This window comes from Callionymus lyra, chromosome 10, assembly GCF_982586985.1.
Source record: "Callionymus lyra chromosome 10, fCalLyr1.hap1.1, whole genome shotgun sequence".
In the NCBI taxonomy this organism is placed as follows: domain Eukaryota; kingdom Metazoa; phylum Chordata; class Actinopteri; order Syngnathiformes; family Callionymidae; genus Callionymus; species Callionymus lyra.
The window spans coordinates 15,687,462-15,711,596 of NC_141827.1; the positions used below are offsets into that span (position 1 = coordinate 15,687,462).

Consider the following 24,135-nt stretch of genomic DNA (forward strand, 5'->3'; position numbering starts at 1 on the left):
AGTAAAAGCAGTAGTAGAATTAGTAGTATAATTAGTAGCAATTATAAATAGAATTAGTAGTAAAAGAAGAAGTAGTAGGAGAATTAGTAGTAAAAGTAATTGTAGAATTAGTAATGAAAGTATAAGAACAAATAGTAAAACTAGTAGTATAATTAGTAGTATAAGTTCTAAAAGCAGAAGTAGAATAAGTAGTAGAAGTAGGATTAGTAATACAAATAGAAGTAGTATTAGATTTAGTAGTAGAAGTAGTAGTAAGTAGACAAAATGTGCTGTTTTTGAAGTTGAAGTTTCTAGGTGCGAGTAGATGAATGTACCAAAAGGTCAAAGGAGTTGAAACATGAGTTTAAGAGTTTTCCCATTCAAGTGAATGGAGAATAAAAGGGTAGAAAAGAGAAATAGAAGAAATAGTTAAAGAGGTAAAAGAAAGCTAGAACATAGCCCGTATTTCAGCATTCACACAAATAAAGTAATTTTAAAACTCCTAACAACTCGAGCCCGGTCGTGCTGACCTGTTCTCCCATTGTTGCTGTTTATAAATATTTTACATTCACATCTCAAAATGATTTCCTCTTCCTTTAACCTAATCTACTGGTCTTCTGTCGCCCATCACTCTCCACACGGCACTTTCCTCTCGCCGCCTCGTGACTCGAACGTCGCTTCGATTCCTTCCTCTCTCAGCCGGCAGATTTGGATGCCTGGGTAAGCAACATTATCAATGCTTTTGCTCTCTCTATGCCCTCTTTTCCGCCTCGCACTCATTCAAATGTCATGTTTCCATTGTGCATTAAAGCAGGGCTGCGAGTGTGTAGCCGCCACTATACTGCACAACAACACTTTGGAAGGTATTCACCTAGAAAATTACACATCATTTCTGCCGCTGGCAAAGGTGATTTTTTTTTTTACCCACAAACACACTTAGACACACAGTTCTTAAGCATCAGACAGCTCTTAGAAAAGTGCAGTGAACACATTTTGGTGATTGGAAAATTTAAAAATACAGGTTTAATGTCCATGTAAGTGTCTTTGGTGTTTCTCCCTGTAAAAGCAAGGTACACAGACATGTGACAGAAAACATACAGCTGGACATGGATATCTTTTTCCACCCATATTTTAATACATGGATGGTTTTTAAATTAACTCCACACATGATCGGATCGACGGTTTTGTGTTGTAAGTACCAGTGAAATGTCTTGAATCTCATATTTATAGTCATTTTTTGACCTGTTACAATGCTATCAAATAGTCAAAAATTGCTGTTTCTCACCCCCTGCTGGGAGGCTGCTTGGCTGTCCTTCCTTAGCGTGAAGAACGATTCCAATGACGATTAAAAGAAAAAGACTCCTCTGCTCACTTTACTCATGTTGGGATTGTGTTCACGTTGAGTTTCCATCATCACCCATCATGCACGTTAATGAAAAAAACTGTACGAGTTTCTACCTCATATTTCTCATTTATTTATTTACACAATAATAAATGAAACCATCTGATCACTGATGCATTTCTATGAAAAGAAAGTTACATTTTTTTCCCCCACTAGTTTAATTCTAATAACAGTCAGTCAAGATCAAGCCCCAACAAATACACAAAGTAAGGAAAAGATAAAAGATGATACCTGAGTCGTCTGGACAGTTGCGCGGCTCAATCCATTAAAATAAACACAGTGTATTTAAGTTTTAAACTATAGCACAACAGGTATGCAGTGTCAGGAAATTAACTGGTGAAAGCTTTCCTATTTCATCGAGCTGAGGCAATGGTGCTTAATTCAACTTGACGCACTATCAGTCAATAGTTGTTTGACTTTTTCATACCAAACAAACTTAGCTTAAAATACCTTCTTCTCATGAATTGATTTCGGTCATCTTTTCACTTTTAATATTGTCATTCTTTCTTTCCATCCCGTCCTGACCAGCCTCTTTCTAAGAAAGTGCCACTACCTCGTTGCATACCAATGTCACTTCCACACTCAATGGGTACTTGCAATTGAATATCGTTGACGCAATTGATTCTGGGTTGTCCATAGCATCTTCAAGCCATCTGCCCAGAACACCTTCAATGATATACAACTTCTTCTTTGAGCGTAATTCACTGATATCTCTGGCACTGTTTAATTTTAAACATGTACACATCACTCTTTTGAATTCTGCTTCTGTTCTCGATTTTATATTATCCGCCCTCTGTTGTTTTTTTTGCAAAAATTAAAACTCGGGGGAAGATTTAAACACCCTTGATTCTTTCTACTCTGCAAAGCATTTTAATGGGTTCATTTGTTAAGAAAAATAGCCTTTTTGCAATTCAGGTTTTCATTTCACATAACAGTGAGTCTCTATGTAAAATGGTACACTATATTTTATGTATTTTCTTTTTGGGCTGAAGGATATTTCCCACATGACAGAGAATTCATACATATATTGCGGGGTCTTTGGGGGCAAAATACAAGAGAAGGGGGTAAGAGAGAGTCGTTTTGTGGTTATTCAAAAAAAACATTTAAAGGAAAAAAAAACATCACAAAAGTTATGTCATTATTCTTTTATTGTCACCTTATATACTCAGGAATATTCCATTCCAGCCAAAATAACAAACATAATTAAATGTTTCTAAAAAACAATTTGGGCAAAATTTCATTAGCTAATTGCTTGTTTTTCTGTGAACTTATTTGTCCCATTTTAAGTATTTTACCAATAGTTTTTATTTTGTATATATATATTTTTCATAATCACTCTTTTAAGGTGTGCTAGTCATGTTTTCCTCCATGTTGATGGTGTGTTGATGGAGTGAAAAACTGCTGGTAATGCATTTATCAACACATCAGCAGTTTGAGATATTTCTAATACTGTATTTATGCAACCACTGTTTAATGGAGGACATTTATTTTCATGTTTTTGATATGTTTTTATGTGTATCTTGGCCAAGAAAGTCTTGATTTCTTTCTACGCTTATCATTTATCAAAATAAAAAAGTTGTATACAACAAGAAGACAAGATACAGGTAGATATGTTAGGGTGTTCCTCTTTGCCATCATGACTTAATACACATTTTAAAGGTTCCTATGCACTGGTGCTAGTAAATATGTGGTAAATATGGTGGCACTTGACTTTATTCCATGTAATATACCATCAAACCACTGAAATAAACCACCTTTCCTGGACATTGAGAAACAAAATGTGTTATCGACACACAGAATTGCTTATCAGAGTCTAAGTAGACCTATGAGGTCTGAAGTAAATATGTTCAGAAGATGATTTGATGTACACTAAATTTGTACGCATTTTAACTGTGTATTGTTCTGTTGTTTAAGCGCTTTGTGACCCTGGTCTGCGAAAGGCACTTTCAGAGTTAAATTACTCACTTATTTGCCCTCCTTTCCCCTAACCTCACACTTCATAATCATTTATACATTTAAACCAGAAGTTGGTCGTGATAAATGTAAATACAAGCATGAAATGATAAATGTACTAGTGTTCGTCAAGGTGGTTTGGTGCAGTTCCAAATGAAGTCCAACCATGAATATTTTATATGCAAGATAAAATCTCACATCGTGTCAGCGTGTACACCTTTGACAGAGGCGCGTCACACACTCTCAGAATACTTTCCCTTCCCATGGTAATACTGAGCCCACATGCCACAAATGTAAATGAAGTATATTGAAGACAGCGAATTCACTATCGCTCTCCCAGCACCGGCAGCCCCGTGAAAGCTTCAGGTGTCTAATGAAATGTACATTACCTTTTTTTTCATCGCTGCTCCTCCTGTAACCTTGTAGTCTGTTGGTCCAAATAGAAGGAAATACAAGAGGGTTTGATGGGAGCTTTCAAGAAATTACAAGTGAGTTTCCTTCCACCTGTGGCCTGTATTATTGTTGATTTTTCTTTTGCACCATCACAAATGTCTTGTCACTTTTCCTTAGCTTTTAATGTTGCCACACTTGTACACATTTATCTGAGAGGTTTGCAACAGGAAGTGTGGGAGTTCAGTTAATGTATGAATCTAAGCTTTAAAGTGCAGTGAAGAGGCCAACATGCCAAGAAATTACAGAGTGAAGTGAAGCAAATGGGGGGGGGGGGAAAAATGTTTTGTGATTTAATGTTATTATATGGGAAATATAACATTTTCCACACAATATAATATATTATTGTAATGAGAGAGTGCTGCCGAAGTTGTGGTATTCCTGTGAAAAGTGGAATTCTTAAGTGCTTTAAAGATTTGGCTTCCAAAATATGTTTATTTATATCATCAATGAACTAATCAGTATTTAAAAAGGATTAGCAAACGTAAATTTAAACAGTATATAGTATGACCGTGATAGGAAAGGATTACAAGGAAGACGCAACTGATTCAATGCTCTTAATTTGAAAGCCGAGCGTTTATTTCCTCCTATTAAATGGTGTTTGGGGAATTTACTGTAAAGTTTAGCGAGAACTCTCCAGATTTAAGTTTGGCTCAAGAGTGAAAAATCCAGAGCGAAGGCGTTAGACAAGTGGTGCTGTAATGACAGATGTCTTGATCTTTTAAAGTTTATATTTTAACTGTGTATTGTTTGCGATCGTTAAAGCGCTTTGTGACCCTGGTCTAGAAAGGTGCTCTAGAAATAACCTTTACTAAATAAAAATGACTTGCTTACTTACTTTTGTTGCTTCTGATTGGTTAATATTGCGTCAGGCCTTCTGTGATTGGCTAGATTTACACCATGTTTATTATGGTGAAAAGATAAAAATTGAGTAATAAATAGTAGTAAGTACAATAAGAAAGGTAAGTAAGTAAGTAAGTAAGTCATTTTTATTTGTATAGCTCTTTTCCAGACCAGGGTCACAAAGCGCTTAAACAATCAAAACAATATTCAATAAAGTATATACTTTAAAGATCAAGGTAAAACTGATAACACAACAGGACTTCCAGAAAATCAAGGAAAAATAAAAAATATATAAATAATAATAAATAAATAATAAATAAAAAAGATGTTTCTTAAAGGAGTCAGTAGACTCCATCAAATGGGTCAATATAAGTGTGAGAAAAACAAATAATATTTTATTTAAGGCCAAAATGTAGTTTTTACATTCTCTATTAGATTATATTCTATTGTATTTTTCTTAGTCTTATCTCCTTTTATATGATTGAGATTAAAACAGTTTCTGGTCTTAATTGTATCTGTAGATAAAGTCCATGCTTCTTCCCTTCACCATACAAACCTCCATTACTTTGTTGTAAAAGTCCACCTTATTTCCTCCTTTTAAAAAGTCTCTCCGCCTCAATAGAGATGTGAAGAAGTTTGTTGAGGCTCATTAGCATGTGCCTCCAACTTTGCCTTTTCACTGTGGTGGTTTAATGTAAGTAAGTAAGTAAGTAATATTTATTTATATAGCGCTTTTCGAGACCAGGGTCACAAAGCGCTTTAACAATCAAAACAATACTCAAAACAGTACATACTTCAAAGATCAAGACAACACCGAGAACAACACAGGAGTTCGAGAAATTCAAGGAAATGAAGAAAAATGTTAATGATGTCTTTAATGGTTAAAGACATCAGCCAGACTGTGGAAAACTAAGGCAAATAAACATATCTGTGAGCATTATAGTGGCGACATTCAGTGCTACGGCAACCTGCACCCGTCAAATGCAGGTATGAACGCAATTTGTGATGGATTGCGCATTGAGAGGTGAGGCGCTGCCTCACCTGCCTCCCCTGACTGCACGTCCCTGACTTCCTTCTTGATGCATCACATTGCTTGGCCTCATGTCATTGGCCCTCTCTGTGTCCCAGACCTGAATCTTATCAAGCACTTTTGGGACATGTTGTACCACTTCAACGAACCATAGCTCAGAACTCAGAACTCAGACTGATGCCCTGATTTCGTTTCAAGAGGAGATCCCTCAAGAGAGATACCGGCAGTAACCTCAGAAGCACGCCCAGACATCGCTGAAGTGCATGTGGAGGATACACTCACTTCTAACAATATGGACCAATAGGGATTTGTCTTGGAAAATGTCTCAGTCTGTTACCTGATTTTTCCACTTACGCTCTATAAAACAAGGTTATATATTATATGTTTTATCAATGGATATCTAGTGTAATGTTTGTTGTTTAAATGGTCCTTTATTTATGTTTATTTCATTGCCATACAATATCCAAGATAAATGCAAAGCTTGATTACATTTTTACAGTTGGTCGCAAAACTTTTCATTCACCTCTTACTTAGTGTAGAAAATGTAAAAATGGCAGAGAATGACCGCTTTCTTTTAAAACATCAACATGTTTGTTGGTAACACTTTAGAATGGGGAACACATGTTAACTATGAATGAAGCTGCCATTCAAACTTTTATAGACTATTGTAGTATTATTCCTTTAAAAGAGAATGTATTATTATGAGTGAATTGCTTCTCTCATGGTACTTATAAAGGGTAAATGAAGAGAAGTTAGTTTTAATGAAAGTTAATCTACTTACTTCTATATTTTCTGTTAATAAGCAGTAATTAAGGTCTTGTTCAGGGTTAACTCATTAATGTCATACTATTAAGGGTAGAATATATATCATAATAAGTGACACATTTTCTGTTAAAACTCGTGTAAATATGTACATTATAATAGTTTACATGTGTTCCCCATTCTAAAGCGTGACCCAGTTGATTATTATAATTTGATATAAATAATTATATATATGTAAAAGGTTCATGGAACACAAATGTAATATATTTATATATTTTATATAATATATTCTCTCCTTTCATTATTTTATATGATCATTCGTTGAGGAAAAATTTGAAATAATTTGATATTTTCAGTGTTTTACCAACATCACCAACTTTTTCTATGGCTGTTATTTAAGGGGTTATAGAGTTTTTCCCTATTAAAAATGTGGCAGATATTTGTATTCTCACACAGGCTCCTTTCTAAAAAGAAGACACCGATGGACATCAAATAAAAGAAGAAATTAATACATGACATTATCAGTTTACAGAATATTACCCGTGACCTTATCTTAAAATGTAGGCCTTCAGCAGCTCAGAAGGACATTCTATTGAATCGGAAGAAATGTCATTCCAAGCGGGTTAACATTTGACTTTTAAACTCTCTATAATTGCTGTATTACACCGAATTAACTGCACTCTTTATTCATGTTAAAGCCAAGTGATAGGGTTTCATTTCAGAGCCACGTTTGAACGATGCAGTGATATTTTCTGTTTATGAAAAACATGTAACCTTGGAGTCATTCACACTCGATATTGCGCTGAAGAGGCACTGACTTGAGAGACCGGACCGAGTAAAAAAAAAAAAAAACTGGACCGTAAAAAGAATATCGTCTTGCTCTCCTACCAATCCTCTCCAGTTTAATCTCTTCAGGTGGAGTATATCTGTCTCCCCGTGCGAACGCACCCTGTGACTCTGTAAACAAGTCACACTTTTAAAATTCACCTCTTTTAATCCCCTCTTCCTCCTTTTGTCAACTGCAGCCTCCGAAAAAAAAAAAAATCAAAATTAATCCCCCTCCATCCATGCAAAGAGCGTGAAACAACCCCTCCCTTGAAAACCCTGACATCGGCCCATCTCAATCCGCAGCTGCTGGAGGGTGTTCAGACGCGTGCGAGGATCATCTGAACACAACCCATTCTCGTAGCAACTCAGATTTAGTCACACACCTGCAGGTATGCAAGCTTACACACACTCCTGTCATGTGTGCACCAAACACTAATCCCCTCCATGAGTCTCTCCAACACACCCCCAAATCAGCGCCCCCCCACCCCCCAACCGAGGGTTATCAACCAGCTTTTCTGTTTCTCCACATCAGGCTTTTGTCCTCACGGGTGCAAATGCCTGGGAAGAGCTCAGAGCATGTGTTTGTGTACGTTGGCGATAGTGCCGCCACTTCACTTGTGTCAAGAGAGCCGAGCACAGGTTGTAGCGCCGCATCTCTTCGGTAAACAAAGATACAAAGATGAAACGGCACCTGACATTAAAAGAAAAAAAGAAAAAAAAGAGGCTTGAACCATCTCCAATCCAAACACTCGACATCTTCTATTTATCCAGGTGTTTTGAGCAGAACAAAATTGTTGAGCGATATATGTTGAATAGTCCGAAAACACAATTATATGATGAGGTTGAATTGTAACTTTGTTGTATTCGTTTTTAATGCAATTGGAAACGTTGAATACTAGTACATCACATTAACTTACTGCACATTTATTTGACTTACAACATACACATATAAATAGCATTTATTTAAGTAAGTAAGTAAGTCATTTTTATTTGTATAGCGCTTTTCCAGACCAGGGTCACAAAGCACTTAAACAATCAAAACAATATTCAATAAAGTATATACTTAAAAGATCAAGATAAAAACAAAAGGAGTATTTAAAAATAAATCGGATAAATAAACACCTTTATGTAAAGGTCAAGTATCAATAATCAATAGTATCAAGCTCAGGCTTAGGCACTGATGCCGTATCGAACATCAGCCAATGGTGTTCGTAGTAGTTTGTAGATCTTCAAGCACCTGACCTGGTGAAAGTTTGCAGCTGGATTCAGGCTTTGACAATCTGAAAATGGTTCCTCCTGTACTATACTAATATAATTACACTTGGCTGAGTTAAAAAGAAGCGCTCAATGTTCTCTTTTCATGGAGTTTGATTCAGAGATATTGTATCTATTTGTACTTTTTGCAAAGGTTTTTGTTCAATCTAGATGTTCTTTCAACAAATTAAACCAATGCCCTTGACATTCTACTGTATAATTTTAAGAAATAAACGTAAATAGTTTTTATATAACAAATATAATTCAAGCCCTTTTTTCATCTCACCTTGTGACACTTGCATGTTTCGACTTTTACAAAAACACTGTTTCTTTAAGTGACGTCAGAGACAGCAGATGATAAAACTCAACCTCTTTCAAGGTGTTCAGTTCCCACGAAATCTCTTAATATGTTGAAATAATTGCTAGCTTAGCTACTAGATGACATTGCTAATCATTCAGTCACTCAAATTTACCGCCCTGTAACAATTTGTGAATTTAGAAGATAAGAATTCTGTAAATATCAAATTAACATGATTTATGGAATATTACCATACTATACCTTAATATAATCTTGACAATGTTGTGTCAACAATTGCAACATGAGAAAGATTTTAAACTTGTGGTTTAATCATTTCTTTTTTTTTTCCCAGTAGTTAAATGTCTAAATAAATGACCAGCTTACCAGAACATTCATTATCAAGTTCAGGATCTGCCGCAGAGCACTTTTGTCGCCTTTTTGCATTGAGTGAGTTGTTTACGCTGCCGTCTCCATCGAGTCATTGGCGCCAAGCTCACTTACTTGTGTTTGGTTTTCCGTCAAAAAGATGTTAACCTGTCAATATCAAGCACTAAGTGGGACTAAGACATCATTTTGTCCCATCAGAGTGCTCACAGGCATTTTTTAATTTCTTTTTTTTTTTTACAGTTATTACCTTAGTTATTATCTTTTCATCAAGACAACTAAATAAGAAATGATTTGGGGTTTAAAATAACCAGAGTTAATTAAAGTTGGGGACAAATAAGCCAATTGCTTTTAAGGACTAATAATGCTAAGAATGCAGGAGGCGGATTTGCAGCTTTTTAAGACAAGGAGGGCGGATTAAGGTAAAATAATGTCTCGTATACCTTAAGCTTCTTCAACAGCAACCCCTCAGACGGGGTGAAGCATGTCTGCGGATCAGCGTGAAATAATGAAATATGAAAATGACTAGGGGGCACCGGAGAAGTGCAGGGCTTGGGAATGTGCTGAATTGTGTTTGAACCCATCTCCTTCCCCGCTCTCTTGCTTCAATTATTTTTTGTCTTGTACCACCCTGTCTGTAGGGAATATAAGAAGAACTAGGTTGAAGCTGTAGCGTGGTGTGAGAATAATGATTTACAACCAAACTGATCAAGCCTGGTGCTTTCTTTCAGATCCCGGGATCATTCTGTTTACTGCTGGAATAAAATGGCAGCGTGACTGTATTTTCTGCTGATGAATCTTGCAACGATGTTGTCGCTTCTACACCATATTTACTAGTGCATCGTTTGTTTTTTTCACACACATTTTAGTTGCAACAAAAATCTTTATTTAAGTTTTAGTTAATGATTTCCCAATAATAGTTGTTCATTTTCATCGCACAAGTCTAATATTTCACTCATGCACTAATGTCGACATATTCATAAAAAATTAGACAAAAACAAAGAGATTAATACATTTAAATACAATATATTAAAGAACAATAGGAGACATTGACATAAAAAGGCATATTAATGAAAAATGAATAATCAATACAAATAAAAAAAAACATTACATTAAAGTAAACAAGGATTTGAATATTGTATAATTGAATTATTACTTTCTCTTTAAAAAAAAATAATTATTCATTATTTGTTCAAGTTTTCTGATTCAAAGTGTGACATTTGTGGCCCCTGAGTACTGTTATGCACCCACTATAAACGGTGTACTTCAACACTTTAAAATACACCACCATTTGTAAATCAAATTGTAACTTTAATGACAAAGTGATAAAGGGGAAAATGCTAAAGAAGTTTTTGAGTTCAAGTTTGTGATCATCTTGGTTTGATGTCACCATTACATGTCACATTTCTCTGCCGGTTTTCAATCCCTCTTAAAAAACGTGTGCTCCTGCTTTAATGCCACGACCAATTTTGTTGTAAAAGTGGTGACGTTTAATGCTTGTTTATAGTCGAGAGCTGCCTGGTGACGGACAGAATGGAGTGGAGGCGTTGCTGCCTCGGGGAACTTTTTATACCGAAGCTGTTGTTCCTGAAATTAAATGCAATAACAGCAGGCCACCGGTGTTCACATTGGTTATTAACGCTGTAAATGCAAAGGTCACCATTTAAGTAAAGTGACATTTTAGTGGGGATCTGCATTTTCTCATCAAGCCTGGCATTTCAGAGTCAGACGCTTGGAAAAATTTGCCGAAAAGTTCCATCAAATACCTCACGTTAAGTGAGTGTAATATTTCTTGTCTATCTTAATAGGCTGAGGAATTTGAGCAAGAATGCAACAGGGATTAGATTCGAAGAATTTCATCTTTTCAATTGAATCTAATATTTTCCCTTTTTTTTTTTTTACTTGCCAGAACACTGACGGCTATAAGGAGGTTGTTCAGCAGTACGACCAGACAGCTGCCAGCGCCGAGACCAACATTAGGTATGTATGAACCATTTTGACTTTTTAATACGACAAACTGTCTTTTCACCTTTTGCCGCGCTCGTATTTACAAGATGTCAAAAACCATCTTTGCAACTTGACTGCAAACATTCGATGCTCCCACAAGTTAGACATGAAACTTAATTTCCGATTTTCCCGTCCATTTTCCCGATTGTTTCCCTTCTAAAGTTGAGTGTATAAATCCCGTTTTTAACTTGCTTTTACCCGCCTACACTGATCTGTTTTCACTGAAAGAATAAATTGAGGTTTACTTTGTTCCGCCTTTGTGTGACGCACACTTTGTCTCATCTTTTCTGTCTTCACAAGACGTGCATTTGTATTCAGGGCGGGCGACATGCTTGTCATGTCCTCTCAGCATTTGGCCAGTGTTTCATTGTGCCGTGGTCACTGTCATTTCACACTACACTGACCACCCAGTAATTATTCTATTTACCCACCACTGAGAATGGGGGGGGGAAGCGGAAGGAGAAGAGATTTCAGTACAATTTGTAGCTACACTTCCTATTTGTACACCGGAGTAGTAATCTCATCTTCTACTGACTCGACGGTCCCAAAGGTCGCTCCGCATTATCGATTACACGTTTTATTCCGAGGGTTGTTACACCATATCTGCACTAATGTGTTACATTTCTACACAAATCTGCCTACGAAAATTGCACGAAAAAAAAGATTTTTAGTCTGCACCGACTCTAGAGTTCTTTTAATTGATTTGAGCAGAATGACTTTTTAAAAGACGTAGTTCCCTCCGCAGTCTAATGGCGTAGTTACAGCCAAAAGAGTCCAAATTAAAGATGAGACAAAATTGGAATTGAAAGTGCGGTCTGATTATAATGCTGACGATAGAACGTGATAGGAGCTTTAACGCTCCGAAGAACATGTCTCCCCAGAAATCACAACTTGTGTGAGTTCAAGCGCAGGTTCTCCTGATTAAAAAGTTATCAGCAAGAGGATGTGGCGCACAAACACAAGTGCCCGTGCGCACCTTATCTTGTTCCTGCATGTCACCTGATTTAATGAAACACTCCTTTTATCCGCTTCCATCTCGCTCTCCCCATTTCCCACCAAGTGAGTTTGGTGAGGATCAATCAAGGCAGACGAACAGTGTGAACAGTTTGTGTACATCCCTATCTCTGCCCAGCACTTCAGCCTTCAGGATATGATGAATTTTGGTCCGGATTGAAAGACTTCCGAGGATGATTGACAGATTTCAGTTTAGCAAAACATGCTTGGAATGACAAACTGGAGTATTTTTCACCCCAAACAGATAGCACTTTAAAAAAAACTTAAACATTAAGTCCAATTTTTTTTTCGTGAATCTTCTCTTGTTTAGTTTTGATTGGCTGCACAGCTTTTCCACTTTTGAAAAGAGACGACAATTTTACAATTCATGAATTCATGAGTGAAACAAACCAAAGGAGCAGAACCTGAAATCAAAATCATACATAGTGGTCAATACACACTAGTGAAATACATATATATAAAATACATAGACACTAAAACACATTCAATGGTCAATACACACACATGGATTGATGAAAGAAAATTAAGAACTCTAGACTTCAAGACACACACACATTGGTCGATATACACTCAAAAGAAAGAAAAACTCTAGATGTCAAAACACACACTGTAGTTAATACACACTCATGGAATTGTGACAAAAAAATAAAAACCGTAGATGTCAAATCACATGCAGTAGTTAACACACAGTAATGTTTTTTTTAAACTATAAACACCAAAACACATACAGTAGTCAATACATACTAAGAAAAGTGATATAAAGAAATACATACTATAAACACCAAAACGCATACAGTGGCCAATAAATAATGATTAAAAAAAGAAAAATTATGAACACCAAAATATACACAGTGGTCAATACACAGGCATGGAATTATGATTTAAAAAAAAAATGTAGATGTCAAAAGAAACAGCCTAATGCAATAATGATAAAAAAGATATCTCTAGACTTTAAAAACACACCCACTGTTCAATACACAGTCATGATAAAATAAAAATAAAACTATAAACACCAAAACACCCACAGTGGTAAATGCATACTCATGGAATATTGATAAAAAAGAAAAAATTATAGATGTCAAAACACAAGTTGTACACTAATAACCTCTAGACTTTAAAACACACACAGTGGTCAATACACACTCATGGAATATTGATAAAAAAGAAAAAAATATAGATCTCAAAACACAAGTAGTACACTAATAACCTCTAGACTTTAAAACACACACAGTGGTCAATACACAGTCATGGAATATTGATAAAAAAGAAAAAAATATAGATGTCAAAACACAAGTAGTACACTAATAATCTCTAGACTTTAAAACACACACAGTGGTCAATACACACTCATGGAATATTGATAAAAAAGAAAAAAATATAGATGTCAAAACACAAGTAGTACACTAATCATCTCTAGACTTTAAAACACACACAGTGGTTAATACACACTCATATAACTATTTTCCACAATACACAAGTCGTGGTCAACACACTCCAAACACAAAAATAGGGGGGGGGGAAAAAGGGTGCGGCAGTCACACTCACAGAGACGTTTAACTGATAAACTCAAGAACCAATCATAACATGAAAGTGAGCGGTCGTCCTCCGAGAAGAGTCACATTACCGGAGTGTGAACTCTGTTGCTCGGGCTCACATCGCTGGAACACAGGAGCTCTTGTAGCAGGTGGTTCGAGGCTGACTGTTGGACGAGCTCCAGCTGTGTGCCATTACCTGTAACGCTCAAGCAGACATCGAGGGGAGGAGCAGAAGGAGCTCCTGAACATAAATCAAGTTCAGTTTAATAGAGAAATTAGAATGTTTTTGAGATGTATCAAACAAAGCAGGGGATTCTAAGCATCTTCTACCGCATCACTGAGTAATTAGGGCTTGTAACCATCGCGTATCCGGTTACACGTCAGAGATTTATGGTCTCTTTCTATCGCATTTCTGCTATATAACCACAAGAAGGTTCCGTCTAAATTTAAAAACCTCCTAATCCCATTACATTAAAGCCCTTCAAGTAGTTATCAGACATAAATGTGTTATTGAAATAGGTTCTAAATTATAGCCAACATACATAATAAGTCTATACAATTAATTAATAAATACTTTGTTTAATATTTTTCAACCGTTGTTAACCGTCACCATCTTGTCCCCAATTTAATCTGAAGAAACGCTAGACTTCGCTGTGTTTTATTTTTATAAGTAATAAGTTATATACATTATTTAATAAGTTTATTTTACTATCTGAAGCTTTCAGGCAACAATATCATCCCAAAAAATCTCAAACGAAATAAATGATAACCCGTGAAACTATATTTATTTTGCGGTTTAAGTACAATGAACACTTATGTAGGAATAGAATTGTTGTTCTTGTCGTATCTTAACATTAACGTTAAAAACATGTTCAACATATGACAAGAACGAGGAGGATGTAAAAGTGATTGATTTTTCTACATGTTATGATTTGTTATCCGTGTACCCCTTTACACGTGTAGATTTTAACACCCCTACTATAGAATTTTGCCCCAGAAACTACTTGTAACTCTTCTGGGAGAATACTGAGGTCACTCTGGAGTCATCTAGTAGCTCTAATGTGTCCTGGGTCTGCCCAGTGGTCTCTTCCCAGTTCAATATGGCTGAACACCTCATGCATAAAAAGGAGTTCTACTTTGAGTACCGTATTTTCCGCACTATAAGGCGGACTATGAGGCGCACTTAAAAAAACATTACCTGGTGGGTGACTTGTTTACAAACACGGAATTACCTCATTGCATCATCACAGGTTGGGATTTACGTCGGATACACATCACATCTAGCGGACTCTATGGAGTAAGATTACTGACACCGTTTTGAGCGAGTGTGTCTTGGTTGTTGTGCGCCTTAAAATCTGTTGCGCCTAATAGTGTGGTAAATACATTATGTCCGGAATGATTGAGCTACTCAGTTTTAAACAGATTCCATGTGGAGAGAATCTATTTTAGCTGCTTGTGTCTGGGATCATGTTCTTCTGGTCATTACGAAAAGTTCTTGATGAGACCATGAATGAGAGCAGGAACATACATGGACCAACTGATCCTTGACTATTTCAGTGAGAATCATGAGCCAGATGTATATGTTATAATACCTTCATTAAACCAGATTACAGTCTTGACTATGTGTCTCTCAATGAAAATAACTTTTCACTTGATTTTCACACCCTAACACAAAGTGGCAACAACCAGGTTTATTTGCTGTTTAAAACAAAACAGATCCATTTGCACGTCTCTCTCTCTCTAAGGCTGCATTTACGTCTCTTTTAAGAATCACGACCAGCGATTTCATTGATTCCTGTCCCTTCACACGCTACTACACAAATGCAAACATACAAGGCAGTGATGCCCACTGATCAAGCTAGTGTTGATCGTCTCAGGCTCTTGGACACACTTGAATACACAAAGACATTTATAACCTGCTGATTTAATTTTGCACGCAGTCGAGCGTTCATATCATCTGAGTACATTCTTAATTACATTGTGTGTAGAGAGAATGTAGGTATGAATTAAATAAACATGGCCTGCGGTTACATTTGACGATAACACTTTCAATATTTTGGATATTATTTCAATTTAACTTGTGTTAAATAAATCTTAATTGATGTTGCTTTCAAATTCTTTCATTTATAAGCTTGGTAATCTAATAAATGATCTACTTTACCTTAATTTAAGATGCTCTTTTTGCTTCTGTTGGTATTTTAAAACGACATCAATTCATACAAAACAACCTTCTGTTTATTTCACGTCTTTATGTTTTTATGGCTTATTGTGAGCGACACAAGTGTACAGTTGCGTGTGTCTGTGTGAGGAAGTCAATTCTATTTACGCATTCTTTCACTGCAGCGGGTAAATTAGTGGAGGCAGCGGAGCAGTGCGGGATTACACACATATCACTTTTTCACACTGTTGTGTGTGTGTGTGTGTGTGTGTGTGTGTGTGTGTGTATGCGTGTGCGTGTCTTCTCTGTTCCAGCATCTGCTTATGGTTTTCAAATGATTGTTTCCTTCTACACACGCAAGTTGTATTTTGAAAAACACTTTTTTTTCCCTTCACAATACCTTGATGACAATTAAAAAATGTTACTACAAAGAATAGTTTATTAAGATTGTATGTATTTCTTATAAGCACAAGGTAGTGAATTCTATTTTAATGACAGCATTGTGACTTCAAATGAATTCACTAAGATGTAACAGGAGGAAGGGAAACTTTACTGCAGTAAAGTAAAAATGTTATAATTTGTCTGTATTTGCGAGCTTATATTTTTTAATCTTTTACTAAACTAACTGTAAATTGTTTGTAAGTATATCAGTGCCATATTGAATGGATGAATTTAACATTTCAAGGTACAAACTTTCAAACCTTTTTTAATTTGAAATGTTATTGTTTTGAAGCATTTCATTGTGTTTTTATATCATTGATATTTCAAAAATAGTATATTGAATTACTTGATTTGTTTTAATTTAATACCTTTTTTTCCAATAATTGATTGGAAACATTTAATATTTTCAAAATGAATTAAACCGTTTTTCACAGTTGGATATTCTAATTAAACTTTTTTTTTTTTTAAAAACGAAGGATTCTTAAATTTCAGTAATATTCAATAAAGTATATACTTTAAAAGACACAGAAAAAAAAAGGAAAAGCTTGCACAAATAAAAATGTCTTAAGATGTTTCTTGAAGGAGTCAGTAGCTTCTGTAATTTATTTAAATAATAATAATAAAAAAGTTTCAACATTAACATATTTTCTGTTATTTTTACTTATATTAATTTCCAATATTTAATCAAAACATCTCCAATCCATAAATGAAGCTACAACTATTGAATTCAATTAGTCAGAAAGTTTTCAATGAAAAGTTAAAAGTTTCAACATTTTAAATGTTAAATTCAACCATTTAATATTCGGATGGCACTGAAGGGACACGATTTTTCCATAAAATCTTGTCTCTTCTCTCCCTGTGATCTGTGATATGGATTATTGCCGTTTTGAATTTGTGGATTTTAACTCCTCCTCTCTATGTTCAGGCCACTGCATACAGCGCCCGTGTGCACCGGGCTGCAGGTCAAAGTGCTCCAGTGTTACAAAGACCATCCCGAACAAACGCTCCACTGCTCCACTCTGGCCAAGGAGTACATGACCTGTGTCCGGCAAGCAAGGAAGATGGGTGAGTTGGGAAGAGTGCATTTATTCATTGATAAACTGACAACAATTCAATCGTAAATCTTTTAACATTCATATTTATTTAAAAGAGTAATTAAAAAAATGCATATTTTCTCCTAGTAAATTAATCCACTCTGGTCCTTAAGTCCTACGATCCTTTTTTTTAATTAATTTTTGTGTTATCTCAGGGTCAAGGTGACTGGAAGGCCCGAAAACTAATGTGTTTATTCTATCCATTGTATTGTCTATGGGTCAAGATGATCGACCTCCACCACTGTATATGTATTTCTGGAAGCCATGGAGGTCGTTCACCTCGACCCAGAGACAACAAAAGGGTTAACCACATTTTGGGTCATTTCCTTGCAGTAATATTACAACTTTTCAGCGATTTAACAAAAAAAAACATTGGCAGGAATGTCAACAAAAGAGTTCTACAGCAGCTAATAAAGGTAACATAAAAATACAGGTAAAATAGAGTCTACATGAAGGCATTTTTGTCAGTTAGAGAAAAAGAACAAAAAAATACACTTCTATTAGATCGGTACATTTAAAATGTTCTTCTATGTAAAAATGTATTTGATTTGTCGACACCTTCCAAGTGTGTTGATCGTATGCGAGTACATTTGCGTTTGAAAAAAAGGTGAACGGAATGACTGGTTTATTGAGCCGTTTCAGTGCGAGAGCTTTTGTTCGGTTTCACTTCGGTTCTCATTGAATTAAAATAGCTGTCTCTATTCAATCGTTAAAATGCACTTTCTAGTGGGTGCTTTCACCAAAAGCCCTCAGCTTATCAACAGAGTGCTTATTTACCCATTTATCCATCAAAACAATAATGAACATGGCAATTAACATGTCATTATCCTGCCAACACAGATGGATACTGCGTCGAAATGGACAGGATAGGCAAATGGGCGGAGCTGCCGTTCTACGTCTTGTTCGGGGGGGGGGGGGGGTTACACTTAAAAAAAAACTGCTCTGGGAGTGCATTTGACGAGAGATCTTTGTAGGAAGAGAAGCAATGTTGATGTGCATCGAAGGTGTTTTGGTCCTTTTCATTCAAATACGACTCCAATACAAGTCAATCTTGTGGTCAATCTTGTCATGAAGGATTAGTCTGTGCAAAACTACCACTTATAATATCAATTCAAAAACAGATTATTATCAGATAGGTTTTTATTTATACATAAATTCATATCCAACATCCTATTAAGTACACTGGGAAGTAACTTTGGATGAAGTGGGGCAAAAACTATTCTGTAAACTTTTAAAAGATTATAGCTAAAACACTACAGTGTTGCTTTGCTTTAAAGGGCAACGAATGTGAAAACCCAACTCTCCTGACTCGCATGTTTCAAATGTTGAAGTCTTCCTCTCGAAGAGTAAGTTCCTCATCATGACCCTGTTTTAAACGTATTACTTTATAAAGTTCTCCCCCGTCCCGAATCTCAGCAAACGAGAGGTTACGAGAGTAAAGTCCATAATGACGTAAAAATGGGCTTCAATAGAGGGCCAAGATTATGAACGGAAAAGTAAGGGAACTATTTTTTTTTAATTGTTCATATGAATTGAAATGGCGTAATTAAGGATTATCCTAAGAATGTGGAAATACTGAGCTAGAGTTTATTTTCACATTTAGTTGACCACATATATATATGTATATACATATGCTTTTGTTTGATAATTTCGTGATTTGAGCTGGAAACGGACCGTACGAGACTCCTAATAAATATACCAAGTTCCACTCTGTGTTCTTCAGCTTAGACCTTTGTTGTGGTCTTTCAAATGATGAAGAACTTACGATGAGGTATAAAGATGCAACAGAAACAGTTCTTAGTTCTCCTTGTAAAGGTAAAAGTATCGTAACTGCATGTTTCTGTTAGGGTTGAGAGAGCACAACTGCGTGTGTTGGGATTCTTCTCAAAAATTTCATTAAACAGTTTGTTAAGAAATTTAGTCTGAGACACTTGTTTGCTAACCAAACAAATGACTAAACTCTGTTAATGACTTGAATTCTGTTTTTTATCTGGTAATCTTTTCAGTTTTCATATACAAAAACTTTGCATCTAATGACAGAACAGCTTATTGAATAAATAGAAATAAAAGATTTTTGATCCAAATGCATTTTGTTAGGTTAGAAAACTCGAACACTGCACAAGTTTAGGCTCCTCTATAAATGTCCAACAACTAAAATAAGAGTTTTCTGTCAAAGATTTAATCGGCCCAACTGTTCCTGTCTAACCTTTCTTCATCGGGATAATCTACGAGATAAAGTCCAAGATTTCAGGAGCGACCTGAATTAATCTCTAATAGTTGGATTTTCTAGTTGACCTTTAATACTTCTGAAGAAATCTCTCTTTCAGGCTTAGACGGAAAATGGCAAATCAAATTCCAGATTGAAGATATGGAAGAGTAAACATAAAATTCTTCAGTTTAAAGCCGCTCCTTGATGTACCTTCTATCTTTTATCATCATTTCCGCTCCTAATCTTAGGATCCTTGGAGTGTCTGTGCTGTTGCCACTCTTTCCTCTTCCTGAAAATCTTCTTCGTCTTCGTTCACTGCCCGCCAACACACACTTTGTCACATTAGTCATCGCGTTGGATCAGACCTGCTCCCCTGGTTTCGCTTCAACCGTCTCATTTTGACTTTGAGTTTGGCTGAAACAAGCCAGACGTGTTTTGTCTCTTGTCATCATTAAAACAAGCTCCTGTTGATCAGCCGCCGTCCTGGAAAGCTATGAATGATTTCAGCAGTACAAGAGCATTGTATTTATTGAAAGAGTCTGTTTCCAATACATTGGGACAGTGTTACTTACGCTGAAAGAAGGTATTCTGGTACTTGAAGTACTGGACGACATAGCTTCACCGGTTCATCAGCTGTCGTCCAAAGAGACTGAGTGGTCTTAACGTGGTGTAGAAGCAGAAGATAGTAGAAACTATTTATTACCATGAAAACACCTTCAATTGTAAAGAAATACTGTTTTGTTTTGGCGGAAAATTACCAAGTACAGTAGGTAAACTGGGTTTTTATAGACCGCCATCTGGTACAAGGATTGTTTTGTATACATCTAATGCAATAAAAACAACATAAATCAAACAATTTCAATCTGTAATTACAAAAACAATTACATTTTAATCAAACAATTTTTAACTGGAATCAAACTGTTACCAGTTTCTGTCATATAATTTATATCTTTTATCAAACTATTTTCATCTGAAATCAAACCATTTTCAACTATAATATGTAAAAAAAACAAAAAACGACTGTTATCAAATCATTTTGAACTTTACTCGAACAATTTGAAATGAAATCCAACAATTCCACTGTAATTTTAAAATGTTCAATTTTTTTTCAACTTTATTCCAACAATTTAAAATGGTGATCTTTGCTTAGATCTGTTGGAAAATGAACAAATCTGTGGTTCATGTCTGGTCATATTGATGATTTCATTCTGATGATTTCAAATATTTTATTGATCTGACACAGTTCCATAACGAAAAGTATAGTTTGAAAAATATGTAGAAAATAATAATTATTTATGTAGATAAATACGATTTTTTTTATCGGTATGTATATTAAAAAAAAGCTATGGAAAAACATTGTAATATAACCTGTGCCCTTTGCAGATAAATGTACTGTATGTGATTACATCTTTATATACTATTTATATTATATGAATATGCTGGTATATGTGTGTGACATGTGCAAACCTTAAGGTAATAAATGTACAACTTTTCCAGTGTATTATCCTGGAAACATAGAATTGAATCGTATGAAACTCATGACGGATACAAACGTGTTGAAACTGTGCTGGAAACGCATGTTGGATGCAGTAGAATATCAGATCAGAAGTCATTCTCTATGACCAGGTGGTGTTGCCATGGTGAGTCGGTTGCACATGTTTTTAAAAGATTGTGTGCTCGCAGGTTCTAATAAATAGTGTTTGGATTTGTGGCAGCTGTTCGAACAAAGACATTCTCACTTAATTGACTTCATTGAAGGGACTATAAATCAAAGACGGAGATTGTCGTCTAAATAAAAGCTAACAACACAAACTTGATGGTTTTTCACTGAATTTGTGCAACAGATCTGCTTTTGTTCTAAATCTGATTCATCAGAATCCCTATTATTCACGGTCCTTAATAATATGAATACTTTTATTATAATGAATAAGATAATCTAATCTACCGTGTTGTACGTAATCGCACTTTAAATTAAAGCAATCACTCTAGTTTCTTACCTTGAGGAGCCGAAAAAAAAGACTTATCTTATCTCCCTATTATTGCTCACATGATTGGGACGGCTTTGATTAAACCGGGTTGACAAAAAGCCAAAAGGTTCGTCGTCATTCAGGCTAAATGAAAAGATATCAGCAGGCAGATATGAAGACCCCACAGGACTCCGCCAATTTGCCCGTCTATAAATAGGCCGGGCAGAGCCGGCAGCACCTAAGAGCACATCAAGAAAGTTTCAATGGGAAAAGTTCCAATATTGTGGCAAGCGAATGAGGATCAAGAGGAAGCTGAATGAATTATGGACAAATGTCCTGGGTTTTTTTCCCCCGGTAATGTTCCGTTTATGCCCTAAACAAGTCGTACAATTGGTGCCATGAATAATTTGTCTTGTCCCTGGAACATTTATTAAGCATGTAAACTAGATGCAATATGTGAGAAATTCTAATGAGTAAATTGACATTATTCGAGAAATAGGAGTCATCCTCCATGCTAACCTATCTGGATCATCCTTCCATGTCATGCATGTGCTCATCTACAACATCCCTGGACCCCATGGTTTGTCTTTATTGTCTCTTTTTGTTAGCACTTTTGTCTCTTTCATATACTCATAAATCATCCTTTCTATTCTCTAAATGAAAACCTGAACTTTGTCAACTCTGCTTCCAAGCTTTGTGTCAAAAAGACTCTCCTAACCAAGTGATGTTAATACAATTTAAATGTATTAAAATGTCTGAACATGTCATGCTATTCGATGTTTTTATGAAATGAAATCCTGAGTTACTACCTAAATAACAAACTCAAAATTAAATTAGAAAAAACAAACGTTAATGTTATGTTAAATGTTACAAGAGCAGATTTGAAAATAGCTTAATTGGGATTTAATCATTCATTTTGATTATATTGAAGTATTCATCATAAATATGGGTGCAATATTAAAATATAATATAAAGTCAATTTTAATATACTTTTCTGTTTTCAATTTTCTATCAACTTATTTTCAAAATATTTTCTCAAACAATTATTAGAAAGATCGAAAAAGATAGAAATAAAGGTGTAATTAAAGGTGTTTTCTGAGTTGTTTTTTTTTTCAACTTATATTCCGAATATACATGTGGCCCTTGGGTTGCCCATTGCCCGGGGTATGAAACTATACATCAGCACATGTCTCACTACTACCATTTATCCCTTGCGCTATCTCTGGGTCAACAATTGCAGCGGCGGAGGTCGTTCACCTTCACCCAGAGACAACACAAGGGGAAACCCTTAAGCCTTGGCACTCTGGGTCACTTTGACCCAGACATAACACAAGAGTTAAAGCTTCACATTCACTGAAGCTGCTACTTGCATTCTTGCCTGCAGACTCCCCTTTACCTCCCACAATCTCTATCCACTACTCTGGTGATCCCTTTCTGCAGCAACTTATATTCATTTTATTAACTTCATTATGAGAAAGAAATTTTTATTAACACACAATATACATCCATAGTGATGGGTTTTTGAGGCCTCATGTGGCTGCTGATGCTTTAAATGATTGGCAAGAATCTGGTATTTGATACTAGATACACCTCGATACAGGGTTAATAATACGATATATTGTGATACTGTAGCAACAAGGATATATTTGTAGTATTGTTAAGTAATTCACTATGGTGTTGCAGAGTTTACAGACCAAATGACTCTTGACGAAGTCTTAGCTGCTTTCAATTGTTTTGTAACCAAACTATTTACAAACACCAGTTTTAAAAGCTGCTGGAGTCGACTGCATCCTCTCATCCTCAGTCATTCGTGGGATTTTATTGTTAGAGGATGTAATGACTGCTGCCATTTAAAGGCTGGAAGATAAACAAAAATTAATAGAGGGTGTAAATATTTGCATTGTAATCGTAAAGAAAAACTTATTTTTTAATCACACTTTATTGAAATATAAACCATAAAAGAACTATGATAAAATATAAAATATGATTTGTAATTCCAAATAATGGATACAAATTATCTATACAGTGCTGTTGAATACAGTATCGTGAAAAAAACATCGCAATATATCACTGTATCAATATTTTCTTACACTGCCGGTCATGATACAGTTTGAAAGACCACTAGATTGCACTCTCAGTGAAAATGATTCCAAAATTCATTGCACTAGTAAATCATAGCCAAAGATTCCAAAGCAGAGTGACATCGAGTGGCTTTTCTAAATGTAGACACTGCATCATGATACATCTGATGACGATTATACCTTAATTCTTCACACATCGGGGTGCTGTATCACGAGGCCTCTCCAATATCCGTCATCAAAACTCACATTTGTCAGATTAAACACCATATTTGTCTGAAACTGGTCCTTTCTCCCTTGTTTCAATATAAAAGGCCAAACCTCTCATGATCGATTGGGTTTGAACTGCTTCCCAAAGAGCTTGAAATAAGAGGTTGATAATGCACCTATGATTCTGAGTGTAGCTTGAAAAAGAGCATTGATGTAGTCCCCGCTGGAAGTCCGTCGAC

The 24,135-nt window shown here is 35.6% G+C and overlaps 1 protein-coding gene across 3 annotated transcripts in view; it reads left to right on the forward strand.

The window, feature by feature from the left end:
* chchd6b (coiled-coil-helix-coiled-coil-helix domain containing 6b) overlaps positions 1-24,135 on the forward strand; it is a 48,716-nt gene that overhangs the window by 14,458 nt on the left and 10,123 nt on the right. For 2 of the 3 annotated variants that reach the window (XM_087800814.1, XM_087800815.1), the window contains exons 5-7: positions 679-699; positions 11,093-11,163; positions 17,264-17,403. In XM_087800814.1, the coding sequence (XP_087656940.1) occupies positions 679-699; positions 11,093-11,163; positions 17,264-17,403 (232 nt within the window). The remainder of the gene's footprint in view (positions 1-678; positions 700-11,092; positions 11,164-17,263; positions 17,404-24,135) is intronic. The other variant, XM_087800816.1, reaches the window with a different exon arrangement.